The sequence below is a fragment of the Pollicipes pollicipes genome, unplaced genomic scaffold (assembly GCF_011947565.3).
Source record: "Pollicipes pollicipes isolate AB1234 unplaced genomic scaffold, Ppol_2.1 Scaffold_4219;HRSCAF=4965_pilon_pilon_pilon, whole genome shotgun sequence".
Lineage (NCBI taxonomy): Eukaryota > Metazoa > Arthropoda > Thecostraca > Pollicipedomorpha > Pollicipedidae > Pollicipes > Pollicipes pollicipes.
Genome location: NW_023596448.1, coordinates 11,911,185 through 11,928,906, shown reverse-complemented (window position 1 = coordinate 11,928,906; position 17,722 = coordinate 11,911,185). Strand labels below are relative to the sequence as shown.

General features: G+C 60.0%; 2 protein-coding genes across 2 annotated transcripts in view; one reads left to right on the top strand and one right to left on the bottom strand.

Annotated features, from left to right (window-relative positions):
* The first annotated feature begins 266 nt into the window (after positions 1-266).
* Positions 267-1,264, top strand: LOC119096100 (gamma-glutamylaminecyclotransferase-like). The gene is made up of 2 exons (XM_037218957.1): positions 267-414; positions 713-1,264. The coding sequence occupies exons 1-2, from the start codon at positions 269-271 to the stop codon at positions 1,041-1,043; spliced, it is 477 nt and encodes a 158-aa protein (XP_037074852.1). The 5' UTR covers positions 267-268; the 3' UTR covers positions 1,044-1,264.
* Positions 1,265-2,248: 984 nt separating this feature from the next.
* Positions 2,249-17,722, bottom strand: part of LOC119095838 (uncharacterized) — a 29,400-nt gene continuing 13,926 nt past the window's right edge. Inside the window, exons 9-27 of the mRNA XM_037218690.1 lie at positions 17,543-17,710; positions 16,576-16,631; positions 15,742-16,025; positions 15,217-15,334; positions 13,995-14,051; positions 13,436-13,536; positions 12,836-12,963; positions 12,254-12,269; positions 11,635-11,811; positions 10,995-11,165; positions 10,293-10,512; positions 8,057-8,148; positions 7,349-7,504; positions 6,422-6,582; positions 5,360-5,467; positions 4,778-4,897; positions 4,280-4,487; positions 3,845-4,022; positions 2,249-2,454 (exon numbers count right to left, since the gene is read on the bottom strand). Coding sequence (XP_037074585.1) covers positions 2,249-2,454; positions 3,845-4,022; positions 4,280-4,487; positions 4,778-4,897; positions 5,360-5,467; positions 6,422-6,582; positions 7,349-7,504; positions 8,057-8,148; positions 10,293-10,512; positions 10,995-11,165; positions 11,635-11,811; positions 12,254-12,269; positions 12,836-12,963; positions 13,436-13,536; positions 13,995-14,051; positions 15,217-15,334; positions 15,742-16,025; positions 16,576-16,631; positions 17,543-17,710 — 2,725 coding nt within the window. The remainder of the gene's footprint in view (positions 2,455-3,844; positions 4,023-4,279; positions 4,488-4,777; positions 4,898-5,359; positions 5,468-6,421; positions 6,583-7,348; positions 7,505-8,056; positions 8,149-10,292; positions 10,513-10,994; positions 11,166-11,634; positions 11,812-12,253; positions 12,270-12,835; positions 12,964-13,435; positions 13,537-13,994; positions 14,052-15,216; positions 15,335-15,741; positions 16,026-16,575; positions 16,632-17,542; positions 17,711-17,722) is intronic.

Here is a 17,722-nt window from a genome sequence, read left to right as displayed (position 1 = left end):
GGGTAGTGTTACTACAGCGCAATCAAGACATAAATGGGACGTAAATTGTGAATATTTTTGGGTCCACATTACGGTGTTAACGTTTTGTACCAGCGCTACGCTAACGTTTTGTACCAGCGCTACGCTAACGTTTTGTACCAGCGCCACGCTTCTTCCGTGCCGGTGCTAGAGGTCGTTGTCAGCTGTAACTGATCGACGTCGGCACAAACGGACCTTTGTCACTGATGCGTGACAGCGAGGTCCGGCGTTCCGATGTTTCAGGCTCTCAATGGACGGCGCTCTGGTCTTCGTGTACGGCACACTGAAGGCGGGGGAGCCGAACCACCGCCTGCTGATGGATGAGCAGACGGGTCTGGCTCGTCTAGTGGCACCAGCCGTCACCGAGCGGCGCCTCCCACTGGTTATCGCCTCCAGGTGGGGCCTGTGGGGTGCGGCAGGAGCACGACAGCGGTATGGCTGGGGAGGGGGAGCTCCGGCCTCTCGCGACAACCACTCAGCCATTGTATCTAGCGTCCTTATCTCTTGCTTATATCTGAATTCCCCCCCTATTGCCTGTCACATGGCGCTCTCTGGGTCCTGACTCGTCTCTCTGTTGAATTTCTTTTCAAGATGTGGCTCATTCCGCGCGTCGACGTTACCACGGCGGCTCTCTTCGCTGGTTGTTCCGTCTCTCTTCGCATCCCATTACTTTCACCGCGCCCCCGTCCCCCAGGTACAACATCCCGTACCTCGTGGACGCGCCGGGCCAGGGCCACCGCGTGCGCGGCGAACTGTACGCGGTCGACGTCGCCAAGCTGGCTTGGCTGGACCGGTTCGAAGGCGTGCCGAGACACTACGAGCGGTGTGCCGAGTCCGTGGTACGGTTGGACGCCGCGGGCGGCGCCACCGTCGCCGCTCAGGCCTACCTGCTGCGCAAGCCCAAGCCGTTCATGCTGCGGCTGCCCGTGATGGAGGAGTACTCGTCCCGCGGCCCGCACGGCCTCGAGTACCGCAGCGACGAGAGCCTCAGCGGCGCCAGCGATATCGAGGAGGTGGCGGGGTAAGGCCAGCTGCAACGTTTGAAGCCAGACCAGAAGCCCGGTCGCTTGGAGACGATGAGATGACATTCAGTTTTTTTTTCTTCAGGGAACAGGCCACCGACCGATGACTGATTACTTCATTACTTGGCGCGTTTTCTGCACTATCCTGATTCATATCACCCGAAGAGCCTCACATATTCATATTTCACTATGTTTGGCTGGTAAATATTGAATGTGTGTGTGTGTGTGTGTGTGTGTGTGTGTGTGTGTGTGTGTGTGTGTGTGTGTGTGTGTGTGTGTGTGTGTGTGTGTGTGTGTGTGTGTGAGAGCGTGCGTGCGTGCGTGCGTGCGTGCGTGCGTGCGTGCGTGTGCGCGTGCGTGCGTGCTGAGCTCCACTTTCGAAGTACGTTGTTGTCGTTCGCATAGGCTTGGCCACGAGGTGGCCAGCAGGGGAAACGTCACCCCCGCTCCCAAAACGTCGGAATAAGATTCTACAAAGCCGGGGACTTCCGTGCCATATGTGGAAATCGCTGGGTTTAGCTTGTTTTATGCAAGGAGCTCCGCTCGTCCCTCCGCTCCCCCCCCCCCCCCCTCCAGTTCTGAGCACTCTGAAAACCCTGACCACGCCACCGGTTGAGTCACTCACGCGGAATAAATGTATTGTTCTGAACAATATCTCGTTGCGCTGTGAACCGATGCTGAAGAGTGGTTAAACTTGTATGTTGTGTTCTATGTTTTCATCGCAGACATCACCAGCATTCCAGTCACTGTTCAGCACCGTGTATGATGATCATAAGTATGTTGCATTGAAGGCATCGCAATAATCATCAGGTTTTCCTGTGCCGATGCGGATAGCCCGATCCATGCCCTCATTTGTTGCATGATCTGGAGCGAAATCAACAGTGAAATCAGTAGCGCTAGAGCCTCATTGTGATCTTGACGTGGGATCAAACCAACGTCTGTGCACGGGAGCCAGGGTCGCCCCTGATCCCCGCCCCATGCACCGGCCGACAGCGCAAGCACCATCCGACGGTGGCGCCCGCCAATGTCACGGCCGGAGACGCCATCCTACTGAGGCCGAATCACGGCCGGGGGAGAGGGGGCCCATCCTACTGAGAACCGATCACGGCCGGGGACGCCATGCCTAACATGAGCCGATCAGCGCCGGGTGGGGGGGCCCACTCCTACTGAGGCCGATCACGGCCGGGGACGCCAGCCTACTGAGCCGATCACGGCCGGGGGGCCACGCCTACTGAGCCGATCACGGGGCCCGGGAACTGCCACCCTAACAGAGCCCATGCGGGCGGACTCTGAACGGTCACTGGCACTCTGTGGCGGAATCTGGGAGCCTCTGCGACGGAACATCTGGTGCGGTCACTGGACGGCTGGAGGCGCGTGATCGTGCCCAGTGTCCCATCCAGGATGACGATGTCGCCTTGCGGAGCAGAGACGAATGGGGTGTTTATTTGACTCCACAACAGCAGCATTTCATGAGCAAACGGCGTCCCGTGTCACTTGAACAAATAAACGGTGCCCAGTTGTTGACCGGATCAGATCCCTAATTGGGTTCTGACGTCATCGAGCCAAGGTTCTAAGGCCCGACGGATGGTCACAAAAAACAATTTTGTCCATTCTTGGTATCATCCTCAAGCAGAAAAATCCCCCGTATTGTCCCTGACCAGAACAATCCTCGGTATTATCCTCGATCAGAACAATCCTCGGTATTATCCTCGATCAGAACAGTCCTCAGTATTTTCCTCGATCAGAACAATCCTCTGCATTATCTTTGGTCAGAACAATCCTCGGCATTATCCTCGATCAGAACAATCCTGGTATTATCCTCGATCAGAAGAATCCTCGGAATTATCCTCGATCAGAACAATTGTCGGAATTATCCTCGATCAGAACAATCGTCGGTTTTATCCTCAAACAGAACAATTCTCGGCACTATCCTCGATTAAAACAATCCTCGGCATTTTCCTCTGAGGATAATAACATAGGATTGTCATTTTCCTTTTCTACTTAAGTTTATCAACAGCTATAGGTGGGCTTGCTTCGCCATGTCTGGTGCTTACTTCAATGCCTTCAAATGTCAAACTTTCCCTTTAAAAGTAGCACCAGGGGCATATTTCTACAAAATGTGCTGGGGTGTGAACAGTGAAAAATGGCTCAAACTACCCCAAGGCATAGCAGCAAACAGATTTTCCCCAGATTTGGCCCACGCACTTCCCAAAGTTTGGGGATGGAGCCCAAGTTCAGTGGCTGACCTCCCCCAGTCAACCCCTCCAATCTCCCCCCCCCCCCTCCCCCCCCCCCACCACGAATAGAAAACCACATCCCTAACAAAGACGCTGTTTCAAACATGCCCAAGCTCACAGTCAGAGATCTGCTAAACACACAGTCAGAGAACTGTCACTGATAAACTCCGTGCCCCGAGCTCTCGGCCGGAATCGTGCTTGGCGTGCCGCCAGTTCCGCGGTGGCCTCAGTTTTTACGTCAACATTTCACAAACTGATGAGGCTCACTCCCTCCTGCCTCCCACTGGGGACTCCATAAACGGTAGGACACAAAACATGCGTAGCACGGAACCATCGCCCCATCGGGCTCAAGTTCGCTCCAGGGAACCACCCAGGGAACCATCGCCCCACCGGGCTCAAGTTCGCTCAGGGAACCACCCAGGGAACTATCGCCCCACCGGGCTCAAGTTCGCTCCAGGGAACCACCCAGGGAACCATCGCCCACCGGGCTCAAGTTCGCTCCAGGGAACCATCGCCCCACCGGGCTCAAGTTCGCTCCAGGGAACCACCCAGGGCACCCGTACTGACCGGACTGAATCAGGTCGGTGGCTCCGGTGGCTCCCACCACGCAGGGCAGACCGTACTCGCGCGCCACCACCGCGCCGTGTGAGATCAGACCGCCCAGCTCGGTTACCACGCCGCTCAGCACCGGGAAGTACGGGCTCCAGCCGATGTCCGTGGCGTGCGTGATCAGAATGTCGTCGTTCTAAGGCAGGGAAAAACGTGTTCCTTGGAGACAACCGTTTGTGAAGGCGGTTCCATCATTACGTTTGTGATGCTTATAATGTTTTTGCACTCAGCTTTCGACCACCTGATCACGTCATGCTCAAGCAAGTGGTTCACAAACCCGGCGGACAGAAAACTTGCACATTAAATAATTCTTACAAGTGGCCGCCACATATAATCAATCCCCCCCCCCCCCCCATTGATGTCGATGCCCACATCCAGCGGTGAACTTTGCACCTGAATCTCGATGGCCTGGGCGAGATCGCGCACCACGCGGGCCGTGCCCTGCACGCGGCCCTGGCAGACGGGCGTGCCGGTCACCGCCAGGTGGCCGGCGGTGCCCTGGCTCGAGCTCTGTGCCGCCAGGGGGCGCGGCACGCCGTAGATCATCTCGGGGAAGCGCATCCGGTCCAGCTTCGGGAACAGACGGCGACGGCGCAGCGCCCTGGCGGCGGCGGCAGGGGATCGGTCCCGAGCTCAGAAGTAACGTGGCTTGGCGCCCGCCAGACGGAAAGGATTTCACATCATGAACCTATTCGTGGCTTGGACACAGTAAGTAAACAGATGTGCATTATTGCTAGCTAGTGTCAGCGCAAGATGTTCGCAGTTTGTCCGGCGGACTGATGAGGCGCGGTTCCATCGCAACTAACGCGGCTGCCGTTTGTACTCCGTCACTCAACAGCAGCTGCAGCTGAGCCGCGCCCCTGAATCTCCACCGCCAGCGCCGGCACTGACTTGGTAACGATGGCCGGCGAGCGTGTGTCGAGCAGGCGCTGAATCTCGTAGAGGGTGAGGAAGAAGACAAGGTCGGAGTCGGGCAGGCGGCTCTCCCGCACCATCAGCTCCGCCAGGCGTCTGTCGTCACGACACGGGCCGGTGAGACGCACGCGCTGTGACGCGCAGCGGACCGCGGCAGACAAGCCGCTGCGGATACACTCGGTGGGCGGTAACAGGCTGGCTCTGACGAGGTGACTGCGGCAGACGGGCTCCTTAGGCTGAGAAGGACGGACTAGGCGATAGGCTCAAGGGGCCGCGTCAGACACCCGTATAGGCTGCACTGCACCGACTCTGAACCGCAGGCTGTCACGTACCCGGCGGCTGCCGCAAACTGCTTTCGACTGCGGCCGTCACAGATTATCATGACATAGCGGCCGCTACAGGCTGATCGTAACCCATGTCATATATTGACCTCATTGTCACGACCTATGTTAGGTAGATTGCGACGAAGTGACGGCAGACCTGACAGGCTCTTAAGACACGCCCTGGTGACCTTTGGCGCGCTCCGCACTCGTCTCTCGGGGTGCGGAGTGGCATTACCTGAAGGCCAGCCTGAACTGGTGGAGCATCCGGACCAGCAGCGACTTGGTCTGCTCGCGCTGGACCACGCCGCGACGAGCGTAAGGCAGCACGAAGGACACCAGCCGCCTGTGGGACAGGACGAAACGGGACGGCCGGTCACGGTGGGGTGCGGAGGTGCAGCATCTCCCGTGTCCAGGCCAGATTATGCGATGATGATGCGGTGCACACATCTTCTGTTGGTTGGCGACGACGTAACCGACCACGTGAGGCGTCAAACACGCCGAGTGAAGTGAGGAAGGTGACACACATCAGGTCGGTGGTTGGGAGGGGCGATCTGACGGACAGCGCCGGCACAGGGCGGAGGCGAGAGAGGCCGTGACCGCCGCAGGAAAGCGGTGCAGCCCTGAACAGCGCCGGCACAGGGCGGGGGCGAGAGGGGCCGTGACCGCCGCAGGGAAGCGGTGCAGCCCTGAACAGCGGCGGCACAGGGCGGAGGCGAGAGAGGCCGTGACCGCCGCAGGGAAGCGGTGCAGCCTGAACAGCGCCGGCACAGGGCGGAGGCGAGAGAAGCCGTGACCGCCGCGGGAAAGCCCGCGCTGCAAGCAAGCTTCGGTGTCTTCATAGGAGAGAAAGCCTACGTCCTGGACAGCGCTTCAACAGCCCGGAAGCATTCGGTTGTCTCCACTTGTCGATGGATGGTATTGCAGGCTGCAGTACTGTTCACTGGTGGTGGTATAATACGTGCTGTTTATGATTTGCGTCAAATATATCGTGCGCAAAATGGCATAAGAAGCAGATGTATTCATTTAGCCCCAACGTCATCACTCGTCTAATCCGTGATGTAATGTGATTTGCGGTAACTTCCCACAAGAGACCTGTACTGATGCTCCCGGAATCTCGCCTGGATATAACTAGTGATGCCTAGTAATAACCGTCATGACTATGTCAAAGAATGCATGACAAAACACTAGTGTTATCACGTTCAGCACAATGCGGACAAAGCGAGAGACCTCACCCCAGCATCGGCCGCAAACGAGTTGCCGAGAACAATGGTCTGGAATGGTGTCCATCACCACTGACCTGGTCATGCCGGAGAGGGGAACCGTCAGCTGGGACAGCGCCTGTGGCACGTCCGTCTCCTGCTTGGTGTTCCGCAGGGAGTCCGGATTCCGCACCATGGTCTGCAGTGTGGCGACCAGCGCGCCTGGGTCCAGCGCCCACGGTGTGGTGTGTAGCTCCAGCTGCGGCGGAGCGCGGCAGGCAGGAGATTAGATATCCCGCCAGGTAGGAAGTCGGTGACGCGCAGGAACAAAGCCAAAGAGGAAACCATCACTTTTTTGCGAGCTGTGAGTTTTCTCCGACTAAGCGTTCTAGCGGCGCCCCGTCGTTGCGTGATGATGACATATGGTGACATAGCGGTTGAAGATAACGATGTTTCTTTGTTATGGCGATGAGTTTGTTACACACAAATGAGGTGCTGAAGGCAATGGCGTCCGAGGAAAATGTGCTTTCGGTGCAGACGTGCTCCATGCCGTGTGAAAAGGGCGTGGCAGTAAAACAAATGCTACGGTCCACAAGCCGTCATCAGCAGCCCTTCATGGACACCCAGAACACCTTTGGATAAGCGGGACAAGTTTTCATCATAAGCTGCCTTCGTGCTGCGCCAGCGTTTGACGTTAAATTCGATACAGCCGTGGCAGACAAGCTACGCGGACTTAAGTAATACAATAACCTAACTGAAAAGCCCGAGTTTGCTCAAATTAAGACATTAAGTCAGTGAATGGCAGATTCGTGTCCCATTCGTACATCATGCTCACGTGAACAAATGAGATACTGCATTGCGTCCTCGCTGTGACCTCGACAGTCATCCGACATTCGCTTAAGTCCTGTATGTAACCGTCTCGTTGTCAGCATGCGTGGCCAGAGGTAGCCGACTCCTACAGCCTGTGGGCTGACAGAGCTGAGCGTGTTCATGCGCGGTGCTGAGCCTGCCGCCGGTGAACCCACCTCGTTGAGGGCCCTGTGTCCGTGTGTGGCGAGAAAGTCCTCGAAGAAGGCGGCCACGGTGGTGTGACGGTGCCGCAGCCAGTGCAGGCCGTCCTCCTGCGAGGCCGAGAGGAACGCTGCGGCGTCCTTCGAGGACGCGATCAGGCGGGCCAGGCGCTGGCGACAGTGAGCACCCACCAGTTAGTGACCCCAGGTTAGGTCAGCTTTCAGAGCGGTCAGGTGACCTCCGGATGGAGGACATGAGCAGCCTGAAACGATGCCACGCAGAGAGATGCATGGAGCAAGGCAATAGGCAAAATCTGGAGAGGCGCCCTGTGTACCCCTCCTCCCCCCCCCCCCCCGGTACTGTACAGCGCTGACTCCATGCGACACGCAAATGTGGCATCCTGAGCAAGAGCGCAGCTCGAATCTTTTAATAAATCAAGAGAATCAACAAACGATCGAACTAAAAGAGCGAACTCTGGAAGAGTATTATAAGCGCCAAAGCAAGCCGGGCTTATGCGAAACCACGATCAACGACAGGTCCTGACTAGAAGCCGGCCAAAGGCGACAGAAGCCGCGCGCCAGAGGCGACAGAAGCTGCGCGCCAGAGGCGACAGAAGCCGCGCGCCAGAGGCGACAGAGGCTGCGCGCCAGAGGCGGCAGAAGCCGCGCGCTAGAGGCGACAGAAGCCGCGCGCCAGAGGCGACAGAGGCCGCGCGCCGTCACCTCCAGAGCGCTGGGAACGTCAGCAGACACAGCCCCACTGCAGGAGGAGAGCAGCATGGCAAACACTGAGAAGACCTCCTGGTCGAAAGGACCTGCAATCCAGAGCCACACGCATGCACGGTTACAAGAGCGGTACAAAATGTAAAAAGTCACATCGATCATAACTGTACCTCAAGGTACAAAGTGTACAAGACGTACAATTACCTTAATGGTACCTAAACGTAGAAAATGGCCGGTAGTTAACGTTGCCGAAAATGTGAAATGAAATTGTTACGCCAGCCGACGAGTGAAGAAATGCAGTTACGGAAAGTAGTGGCATTATGAATGCCAATCTCAAGTGATGGCCGCACACTGGAATGACACAGACAATATGTGTCTGCATACCGTAAGACACAGCTGTAACACTCGCTCCACAAGACAGGCTCTGCGGTGCTCGCTTCCCGGGCCATTGTGGACTGGCGGGACACAGGGACGTGGCGCGGCGGCGCTGAAGGCCATTGTGGACTGGCAGGACACAGGGACGTGGTGAGGCGGCGTTGTAAGGCCGCTGTGGACTGGCAGGACACAGGGACGTGGTGAGGCGGCGCTGAAGGCCATTGTGGACTGGCAGGACACAGGGACGTGGTGAGGCGGCGCTGAAGGCCATTGTGGACTGGCAGGACACAGGGACGTGGTGAGGCGGCGCTGTAAGGCCTGTGGACTGGCAGGACACAGGGACGTGGTGAGGCGGCGCTGAAGGCCATTGTGGACTGGCAGGACACGGGGACGTGGTGAGGCGGCGCTGAAGGCCATTGTGGACTGGCAGGACACGGGGACGTGGTGAGGCGGCGCTGTAAGGCCGCTGTGGACTGGCAGGACACAGGGACGTGGTGAGGCGGCGCTGAAGGCATGTGGACTGGCAGGACACGGGGACGTGGTGAGGCGGCGCTGAAGGCCATTGTGGACTGGCAGGACACGGGGACGTGGTGAGGCGGCGCTGAAGGCCATCGTGGACTGGCAGGACACGGGGACATGGTGCGGCGGCGCTGAAGGCCATTGTGGACTGGCAGGACACGGGGACGTGGTGAGGCGGCGCTGAAGGCCATTGTGGACTGGCAGGACACAGGGGCGTAGCGCGGCGGCGCTGCAAAGGCGCACCTACAGATGTCTGTTTACTTCTAAATGCAGGCGTGTTTGCCTCAGAAGCATCTAGTGTTCAGATGGCGTTTACAATGATCGGAAGGCTGTTGGGCTAGACTGCTCTGGTCCGGGCTAACACCACGCTGGTGGGTCAGTGCAAACAGAGCACTTCTCGTTTGGGTATCAGAGCTTGGTACTTGGTCAGTACTTGTACTTGGTACTGGGCTTGGTAAGTGCAGCCGTACTCACACAGTGCTGCCTTTCATAAGCGTTGAGATCTGCCGAATTTCGCTCAATTAACCAGAGGTTTCAAAACTGCTACCTAATTTGAAGCCTTTAGTGGCATCATTCATAGGGGTGCAGGTAGTGCGGTGCGCATCTGGGTATCCAGAGATCTCGGGTTCGATTCCCGGCGGGGCCCGCTCTTCTTGCTAGGGTGGGAGGCAGGTGATGCCACCATACTACATAGCCTGAACAGGTGAGGACGTTGTCAAGTCCCAAGGACAACGACAGCATCATTTGTGTTTGGCGTTAAACCGCGAACGCTGCACAAAAGGATGTTCAAGGTTGCTGGATATGTCCAAATGGAGATACCGGAAACTCTGTCTGCCTCACTTCTACGGGTCAGTCCTTTCCAATCCAAGATTCTGCAAGTTTCCACGGCCTGGAGACGATTTCCAAAACCAAAATGCAGCGACATCTGAGGTGAACCGCCATCGCACCGCATCCGCTGTCATCAGTCAACGAATTCATGAACGCCCGGGTCAGTTAAAGCCAAATTGCACGCGCCCCGTCGAAGGCACGCCAAGCTAGTGACGTCATCAGCCAGGCGCCGCGTAGCAGCCGCCAGAGCGGCGCGTGGAGCCGCGCCGCCCGGCTGCGGCCGCTCACTCACGAGCGCCGTCCTCGGCCAGCAGCAGCAACAGCCGCCGGCGCTACGGCGCCGCCCGGCTGCGGCCGCTCACTCACGCGCGCCGCCCTCGGCCAACAGCAGCAACAGCCGCCGGCGCTACGGCGCCGCCCGGCTGTGGCCGCCCACTCACGAGCGCCGCCCTCGGCCAACAGCATCAACAGCCGCCGGTGCTACGGCGCCGCCCGGCTGCGGCCGCTCACTCACGCGCGCCGTCCTCGGCCAGCAGCAGCAGCAGCGCCATCTGCGGTGCCTGGCTCCACGTCGAACTGAGCAGGTGGCATTGTATCACGCGCTGCATGTGGCGCAGCTCGTGGCAGACGTGGCGCAGCGCCTGCTGCGCCGTGGTCAGACCATCAGTGCGCAGGCGCAGACGGCCGAAGTCGCGCTGGCCGCGGCGCACGTCCTCGGCGATGTGCCAGGTCAACTGCGCCGGGGAGGAGCAGCGCGGTCAGCTGGTGACGCCCCCACTCTGGGCGGCGGGCAGCAAAGGGTCCGCTCGAGGGGTGGGGCGTCCACTGGTTGCTGGTTGTCTGGTTGCGCGTGTGATTACGAGTATAACTGCATGAATGGGTGCAAGTGTGGACGTAGGGAGAATGCTGGAGAGATATGAGAAGCACTTTTCACGCACGTCATGTGTGCGTGTATCTGCATGCATGCACGCATTCAAGTATGCGCGCAGGTGCGTATTTATGTATAAATATATCCATGCATGCGCATGTGTATTCATACATGCGCGTATGAACGTATGTCCGGCGAATGTAAGGCGCTCCGTGGCCAGCTAGGTCACGTGGCCAGCCTGGCGGAGGATCTGCACCCGGACCGCAGGGCCGCAGCTGGCCGGCTGGGTGGTCTGTGACCGGTGCCAGCCGGCCGCCCGTGCGGCCGAGCCCCGACGGCCGCACCCACCCCCGCCATGGAGATCATCTGGTGCATCCTGGCGTGCCAGCTAAGCACGCCGTAGCGGTGGACGGCCGTTCTCCGCGGCCGGGTCCAGTCCTCCAGGTGGCCGAGAATGGTCAGCTGAATGGTGCGCTCCGCGTCATGCTCCTCCCAGGACTGCAGCGTCGACAGGAACGTCTGGCGACGGGGAGGGTCGGCCTCAGGTCAGAGGTGTGACAGCTCAGGCGTGCGAAGGGTGAGGGGTCCGGAAGGTCAGCGGTGTGGCAGGTTCGGGGCACGGAGGGTCAGGGATGTGGAATGGTCAGCTGTGTGTCATGTCAGGGGTACGAAAGGTCAGGTGTATGGCAGATCAGGTGTGTGGAAGATTAGGAGTGTGACTGGCCAGTTGTGCAGAAGGTCGGGTGTATGGCAGGTCAGGTGTGCGGAAGATCATGGGTGTGGCAGGTCAGGGGTGTGTTAGGCTGAGTGCACGTCAATTTAAGGAAACCCCGCGTCAGGTCAAGGACACGTCCAGGTCAAGGGCACGTCGCGTCCCAGGCGCCCCAATCAGGAACCAGAACGGTTACCACCACACTGAGCCAAACCTCACAGCCCAGCTGGCCGGCGCACCTCCCCCAGCCTGTCGACGGCAGGAGCGCCGGCCTACCTTCGTCACGTCCATCCCGAAGCGGTGATGTGACAGGACGCAGTACTGCCGGGCGTAGGTGCGGACACGGCAGGGCCGGAGCTCGTCGGTACTTGCGCAAGTTCTGCATCTCCACTCGACAAACCGTAGCACATGTGCTGCTGGTGAGCGGAGTGACGGCGCGCGGGTAGAACCTCCCTGCGGCGCAGAGACGCTACTTTAACACACGGGACGCGCGCAGAACCTCCCTGCGGCGCAGAGGACGCTACTTTAACACACGGGACGCGCGGCAGAACCTCTCTGCGGCGCAGAGGACGCTGCTTTACACGCGGGGGGCGCCGGCAGAACCTCCTTGCGGCGCAGAGACGCTACTTTAACACACGGAACGCGCGGCGAACCTCCCGCGGCGCAGAGACGCTACTTTAACACATGGGACGCGCCGTAGAACCTCTCCTGCGGCGCCAGAGACGCTACTTTAACACGTGGGGCGCACGGCAGAACCTCCCTGCGACGCAGAGACGCTGCTTTAACACGCGGGGCGCGCGGCAGAACCTCCCCGCGGCGCAGAGACGCTACTTTAACACGCGGGGGGCGCGGCAGAACCTGCTGCGGCGCAGAGACGCTGCTTTAACCACGGGACGCGCGGTAGAACCTCCCTGCGGCGCAGAGACGCTACTTTAACACACGGGACGCGCGACAGAACCTCCCTGCGGCGCAGGGACGCTGCTTTAACACGCGGGGGGCGCGGCAGAACCTCCCTGCGGCGCAGAGACGCTGCCTTAACACGCCGGGCGCGCGGCAGAACCTCCCTGCGGCGCAGAGACGCTGCTTTAACACGCGGGGCGCGAGGCCCGTGCGTGCGGGAACTGTCAGCCGCGGCGGACCGCATGGTATTGGTGAGCCTTACCTGCGTCGTTATTGCCAGAGCGAAGGTCTTACCTTGCCTGCAGGCAGCGAGACGCCAGCGATACTGTGCGTCTATCACGCAAGAACCTCTGCATACTTAGAAAGTAGTCGAGAGGTCTATGCCGTAACTAACTGCAATCTATTCACACATAAGAGCGAGGGATTTCCCTCATCTCTATTTACTCAAATAGTTTCATGTTCTTGGCGCATCTTAGCAGGCATGCAGGTAATGCTCACGTGGTTGTCGGGCATTTTCTTCCGTGTAACAGGCCCATGAGTTCGCGCGGAATCACGCCACGCGTACGCGTATTCTCACCCGGTGTTGGCAGTGGTGAGACATTCCTCATCGGTGAGCAGTGCTGAGTCACACTCGTGCGTCAGCTCGAACTCGGTCCAGCCAGTGAATGACGTCACGGGTCGGGACTGCAGCAGGTACAGGGTGTCCTGCGGGCCACGCGCCGGCGGCAGGAGGTCAACACACCCGGCGTCGGGAGGCCGGCCGGTCAGACACGGCGCCTGCTCTGACACGCGCAGAGCCCTATGCACGCACGCATCGGAGTGCGATCGAAGACTGAGCGAAGACGGATCCGAAACTTTACACGGCATTGCGAGACGATACTTTTACGCATCAAGGCTGCTTAAAGTGCCTTTTCGAGCTAATCTACCCAGATTCTAAACACTCCTATGGCGCCATGGTACTTTAGTTACCACAAACCTATATATGCAGCCTTTTCAGTTTTAACAGACATCGTAAAATACCAATGTGCATAGACCGTATAGAAAAAAACCCAGTCGGGGCAAACGCAGCCGTAATCACGCTCCAACATCCCACCTCCAAGACATCGCAGGAGACAGGATATGTCGCGCGGTCCTTGACCCTATCACAGATCCCTGACCTCAGTCACGGGTCACTGACCTCGGCCACGGCCCACTCGACGTCGCGCGCGCCTCCGAACGCCTTCTCCAGCTGAAGCCCGAGCCGCGCCAGGCGGAGCGCGTCTGCGTCCGAGAGGCATCACGGTGCGCGGCGCTGCCCCAGCGGTCGCTCCTCGGTGCCACCGTCCTCTAGGGCGGGGGCGGCGAGAGGTGAGGGGAGGGAGTCCCATGGCGAGAGGTGAGTGGGGTGGGGGTCCCGTCAGAGGCAGCCGGCGGCGTCGGCGCCGCCCTCCAGCGGTCGTTCCTCGGTGCCACCGTCCTCTAGGGCGGGGCGGCGAGAGGTGAGGGGAGGGAGTCCCGTCAGAGGCAGCCGGCGGCGTCGGCGCCGCCTCTCTCCAGCGGTCGTTCCTCCTCGGTGCCACCGTCCTCTAGGGCGGGGGCGGCGAGAGGTGAGGGGGTGGGGTCCCGTCAGAGGCAGCCGGCGGCGGCGGCGCCGCCCTCCAGCGGTCGCTCCTCGGTGCCACCGTCCTCTAGGGCGGGGGCGGCGAGAGGTGGGGAGGGAGTCCCATGGCAGAGGTGAGGGGAGGGATCCCGTCAGAGGCAGCCGGCGGCGGCGGCGCCGCCCTCCAGCGGTCGCTCCTCGGTGCCACCGTCCTCTAGGGCGGGGGCGGCGAGAGGTGAGGGGAGGGAGTCCCATGGCGAGAGGTGAGGGGAGGGAGTCCCGTCAGAGGCAGCCGGCGGCGTCGGCGCCGCCCTCCAGCGGTCGCTCCTCGATGCCACCGTCCTCTAGGGCGGGGCGGCGAGAGGTGAGTGGGGTGGGGGTCCCGTCAGAGGCAGCCGGCGGCGTCGGCGCCGCCCTCCAGCGGTCGTTCCTCGGTGCCACCGTCCTCTAGGGCGGGGCGGCGAGAGGTGAGGGGAGGGATCCCCATGGCGAGAGGTGAGTGGGGTGGGGGTCCCGTCAGAGGCAGCCGGCGGCGTCGGCGCCGCCCTCCAGCGGTCGTTCCTCGATGCCACCGTCCTCTGGGGCGGGGGCGGCGAGAGGTGAGTGGGTGGGGGTCCCGTCAGAGGCAGCCGGCGCGCCTCCAGCGGGTCGCTCGCGGTGCCTCCGTGCCACGTTCTAGGGCGGGGCGGCGAGAGGTGAGTGGGGGGGGGTCCCTCAGAGGCAGCGGGGGCGGCCTCCAGGGTCGTTCCTCGAGCCCGTCTCTGGGGCGGGGCGGCGAGCTGAGGGGGGTCCCGTCGGACGGACAAGCGGCCCGACAACCGCCGTCCATGTGGCTGGATGGTGGCTGAGGCTTAGCGTGACGGCTAGACAGAGGCTCAGCAAGGCTTAGTTTAGCGCGGTGCAGGGCGAGAGGGCAGAGGACCCGCCTGCGAGTGTGTGGTGTTGGTGAAAGGGCACTTACACTGCTCTGTCAGCTACGGTAGGTAAAGCATTACAATGACTCTCAGGGTATATTTGAAGCGCCGCTGTTGGAGAAAGTATCGCGATACTGGGCTGCCCGAGGTACGCAGCGTTGCCAGAGATCATTTCCTAGTCCAATCCATCATCTTCGTGTTGTCTCTTACCTTTCCCTTTCCCCTTCTCCTCTCTTTCTCTCCCTGTCTACATTCCTCTATGTCGCTGTCCCCTTCTCCCCTCAGGCCCCTTTCCATTCTCTTCTATCCGCCCAGCCCCCACCCTCCCCCCTCTCTCTTTCTCTCTCTCCTGCCTTTATTCGCCGTTTCTACACGACGGAGCTCATCTCAGCACAACAATGTGGCCGCCGGTGGGGCCACAGCGTCGACCCGGAGGAGGCTTCGGAAGCCTCCGAAGGCACCCACCTGCCATCACCGTCTGCAGCTGCTTGGAGCCCAGCTGGCGGTCTGTGATGTTGAGCTGGTCATCATGACCTCTGTGCAGTGTGATGGTGTCGGGCTCCACCCTGGCAGAGACGACGCTCTGGAGCGGTGGACATGCCGGAGTCTCAGGGGACGAACTGCGACTCCTCACCGGCTGGACACACTTTGTGCACGAGCAGCCTTGCACGAGTAGCTTTGCGTTCCTTAAGGGAAATGTATAAAAGCTGGGAGCTAGGTTTGAATGCGGTATACTTTCAATTCATGTATTGGCACCAAGGCACGGCGAAAATGTTTTACTGAAACTGTTAATGACGCTAACCATCCCAGCCCACAGCTATCTCATCGCCGAATGACAGGAAAGAAAATTCCGCGCGGAATTTTTTGGAGCAGCTGGAAAGACATCTGTAACACGTGTAGCAGTTCCAGCGACAACCTTCCACGCCCAGCTTGGCGACAAGGTGCGAGCCGACCCTGGCGGCCCTTTGCCGACGGCCCGCCCGGACTCACCTCTCCTAGGCCGTAGTTAGCCGTGACGGTCACGCGTGACGGGTCGCCCGTGACCGGGTCACGCGTGAACATGACCCCGCTGACCTCCGAGGTCACCATGCGCTGCACGACCACGGCCATGCCCGGGTGGATGTGCTGGCCGTGCTGCCGCCGGTACTCGACCGAGTGGTGGGCGAAGAGGGAGGCCCAGCAGCGCGTCAGTGCCGCCGCGATCTGCTCCCGACCCCGGCAGCCGAGCACCGTGTCGTTCTGACCCGCCGCCGACAGCTCCTCGCTGTCCTCGCCTGGCGGCGGGAGGGCAGGTCAGGGGCGGGAGGACAGGTCAGAGGCGGAATCCCATTGTCCTCGCCCGGCATCAGGAGGGTAGGTCAGAGGCGGACTCCCATTATCCTCATCTGGCGGCGGGAGGACAGGCAAAGGCGGGCTTCCATTGTCCTCATTTGGCGGCGGGAGGACAGGCAGAGGCGGGCTCCCAGTTTCCTCGTCTTACAGCAAGCGGATGGATCAGGGAAAGGGCTGTTGTTATCAACCTCTCTCCCATGACAGGGGAAGAAAACGCCAGAATATGTCCTCATTATCCTCCACTGTCTGGGAGGACAATCCAGGACACATGAACTCAACAATCGACTCAAAGAAGTAAGCGAGCGCACCCTACGGGTCCCCGAATTCCAAGCGTAGTCGCCGCGGTTTGAGCTGTTCATGGAACATAGCATCCCCAAACAAGGGACACATCCCCGTCGTAGGAGCACGCAGGGACATTTGCGGAACAAGAGGGCTAGTCAGCACTGGATTTTTGTTTAATCGCAGCTTTTTGGCAAAGTACGCGTCTCTCACCTAAGGCAGAGGACCTCACAGCGAACCGCAGCTCGGAGAAATCTCCAAACGTTTTTCTTCAGTGACGACTCCAAATTTGCCATGAGATCTGTGTTCACCGGGGCACCTCTGATTGCTTCTACGGCACTGTAAAATGCATTGAAAGTAAAACACAGGCAATGCCAGCACATGTACAGCTCTCATGAAGGCTGCAGCGAACATGCGCTGGACCGCCCGACTAATTCGGAGCTCAGTTTACACACGGCCGTTCGTCGCGTCGTGGACATGGTTGCAAGAGAACATCAGAAACATGCCTGATGTCATAGAAGTACCCAAGATTCGACATATGCTGTGTGACGACGGCGTGCATCTGCAGGATAGATCGAATATGAAGCAACGTGCTATGGCTGTTCTTGATATAAGCAAGCTGGACGTCAGGATTCGTTTTACGGCTGTGGATTACGGCTGTTCTGTTTACTTGAAGGTGCATGCCCTACACACATCTTGAATTCGGCGCAATAGTTAGCCCACCCTGCCATATTGGCCCATCGCCGGGGTAACTCATCTGTCACAGCAACAGCCTGTCGCGCGACCCACTTGTTCCGGTGACGCCTTTATAGTCACACACCTGACCCACTGACCCACAAGACCCACTGACCCACCTGTTCCAGTGACGTATCAGTCCCAGTGTCCCAGTATCAGTCCCAGTCCCAGTATCAGTCCCAGTCCCAGTATCAGTCCCAGTCCCAGTATCAGTCCCAGTCCCAGTATCAGTCCCAGTGTCCCAGTATCAGTCCCAGTCCCAGTATCAGTCCCAGTGTCCCAGTATCACCTGTCGCAAGCCTGCCGCAGGTCGCCGTGCTCCGTGCCAGCCGCCACGCGCACCACGCGCTCAGCGGCCCGCCGCAGCGCCGGCCGCCGGCGCAGCTGATCCCGGTAAGCGGCCGCCGTCACCACCACGCCGGCCGGCACGTGCACCGCCGGCAGCTCCAGGTCGGTCATCAGCGCCAGCGAGGCAGCCTTACCGCCGACCAGCGCCTCGCACCGACAGGCGGGCTCGTCGAAGGTGACGACCGGCGCCGCGTCCACCGCCGGCGCCAGGCCGACGAGGAGGGGCAGCGACACCTCGGGACGCAGCGGGCAGGGGCCCGAGTACCTGACGGAGGGA

What these genes read in the sequence shown, in the direction of transcription:
- LOC119096100 (XM_037218957.1), top strand. Translation starts at nt 269, where the DNA reads ATGGACGGCGCTCTGGTCTTCGTGTACGGCACACTGAAGGCGGGGGAG. An exon ending in CCACTGGTTATCGCCTCCAG is followed by an intron (nt 415 to 712) that starts GTGGGGCCTGTG and finishes CCCGTCCCCCAG; the next exon opens with GTACAACATCCCGTACCTCG.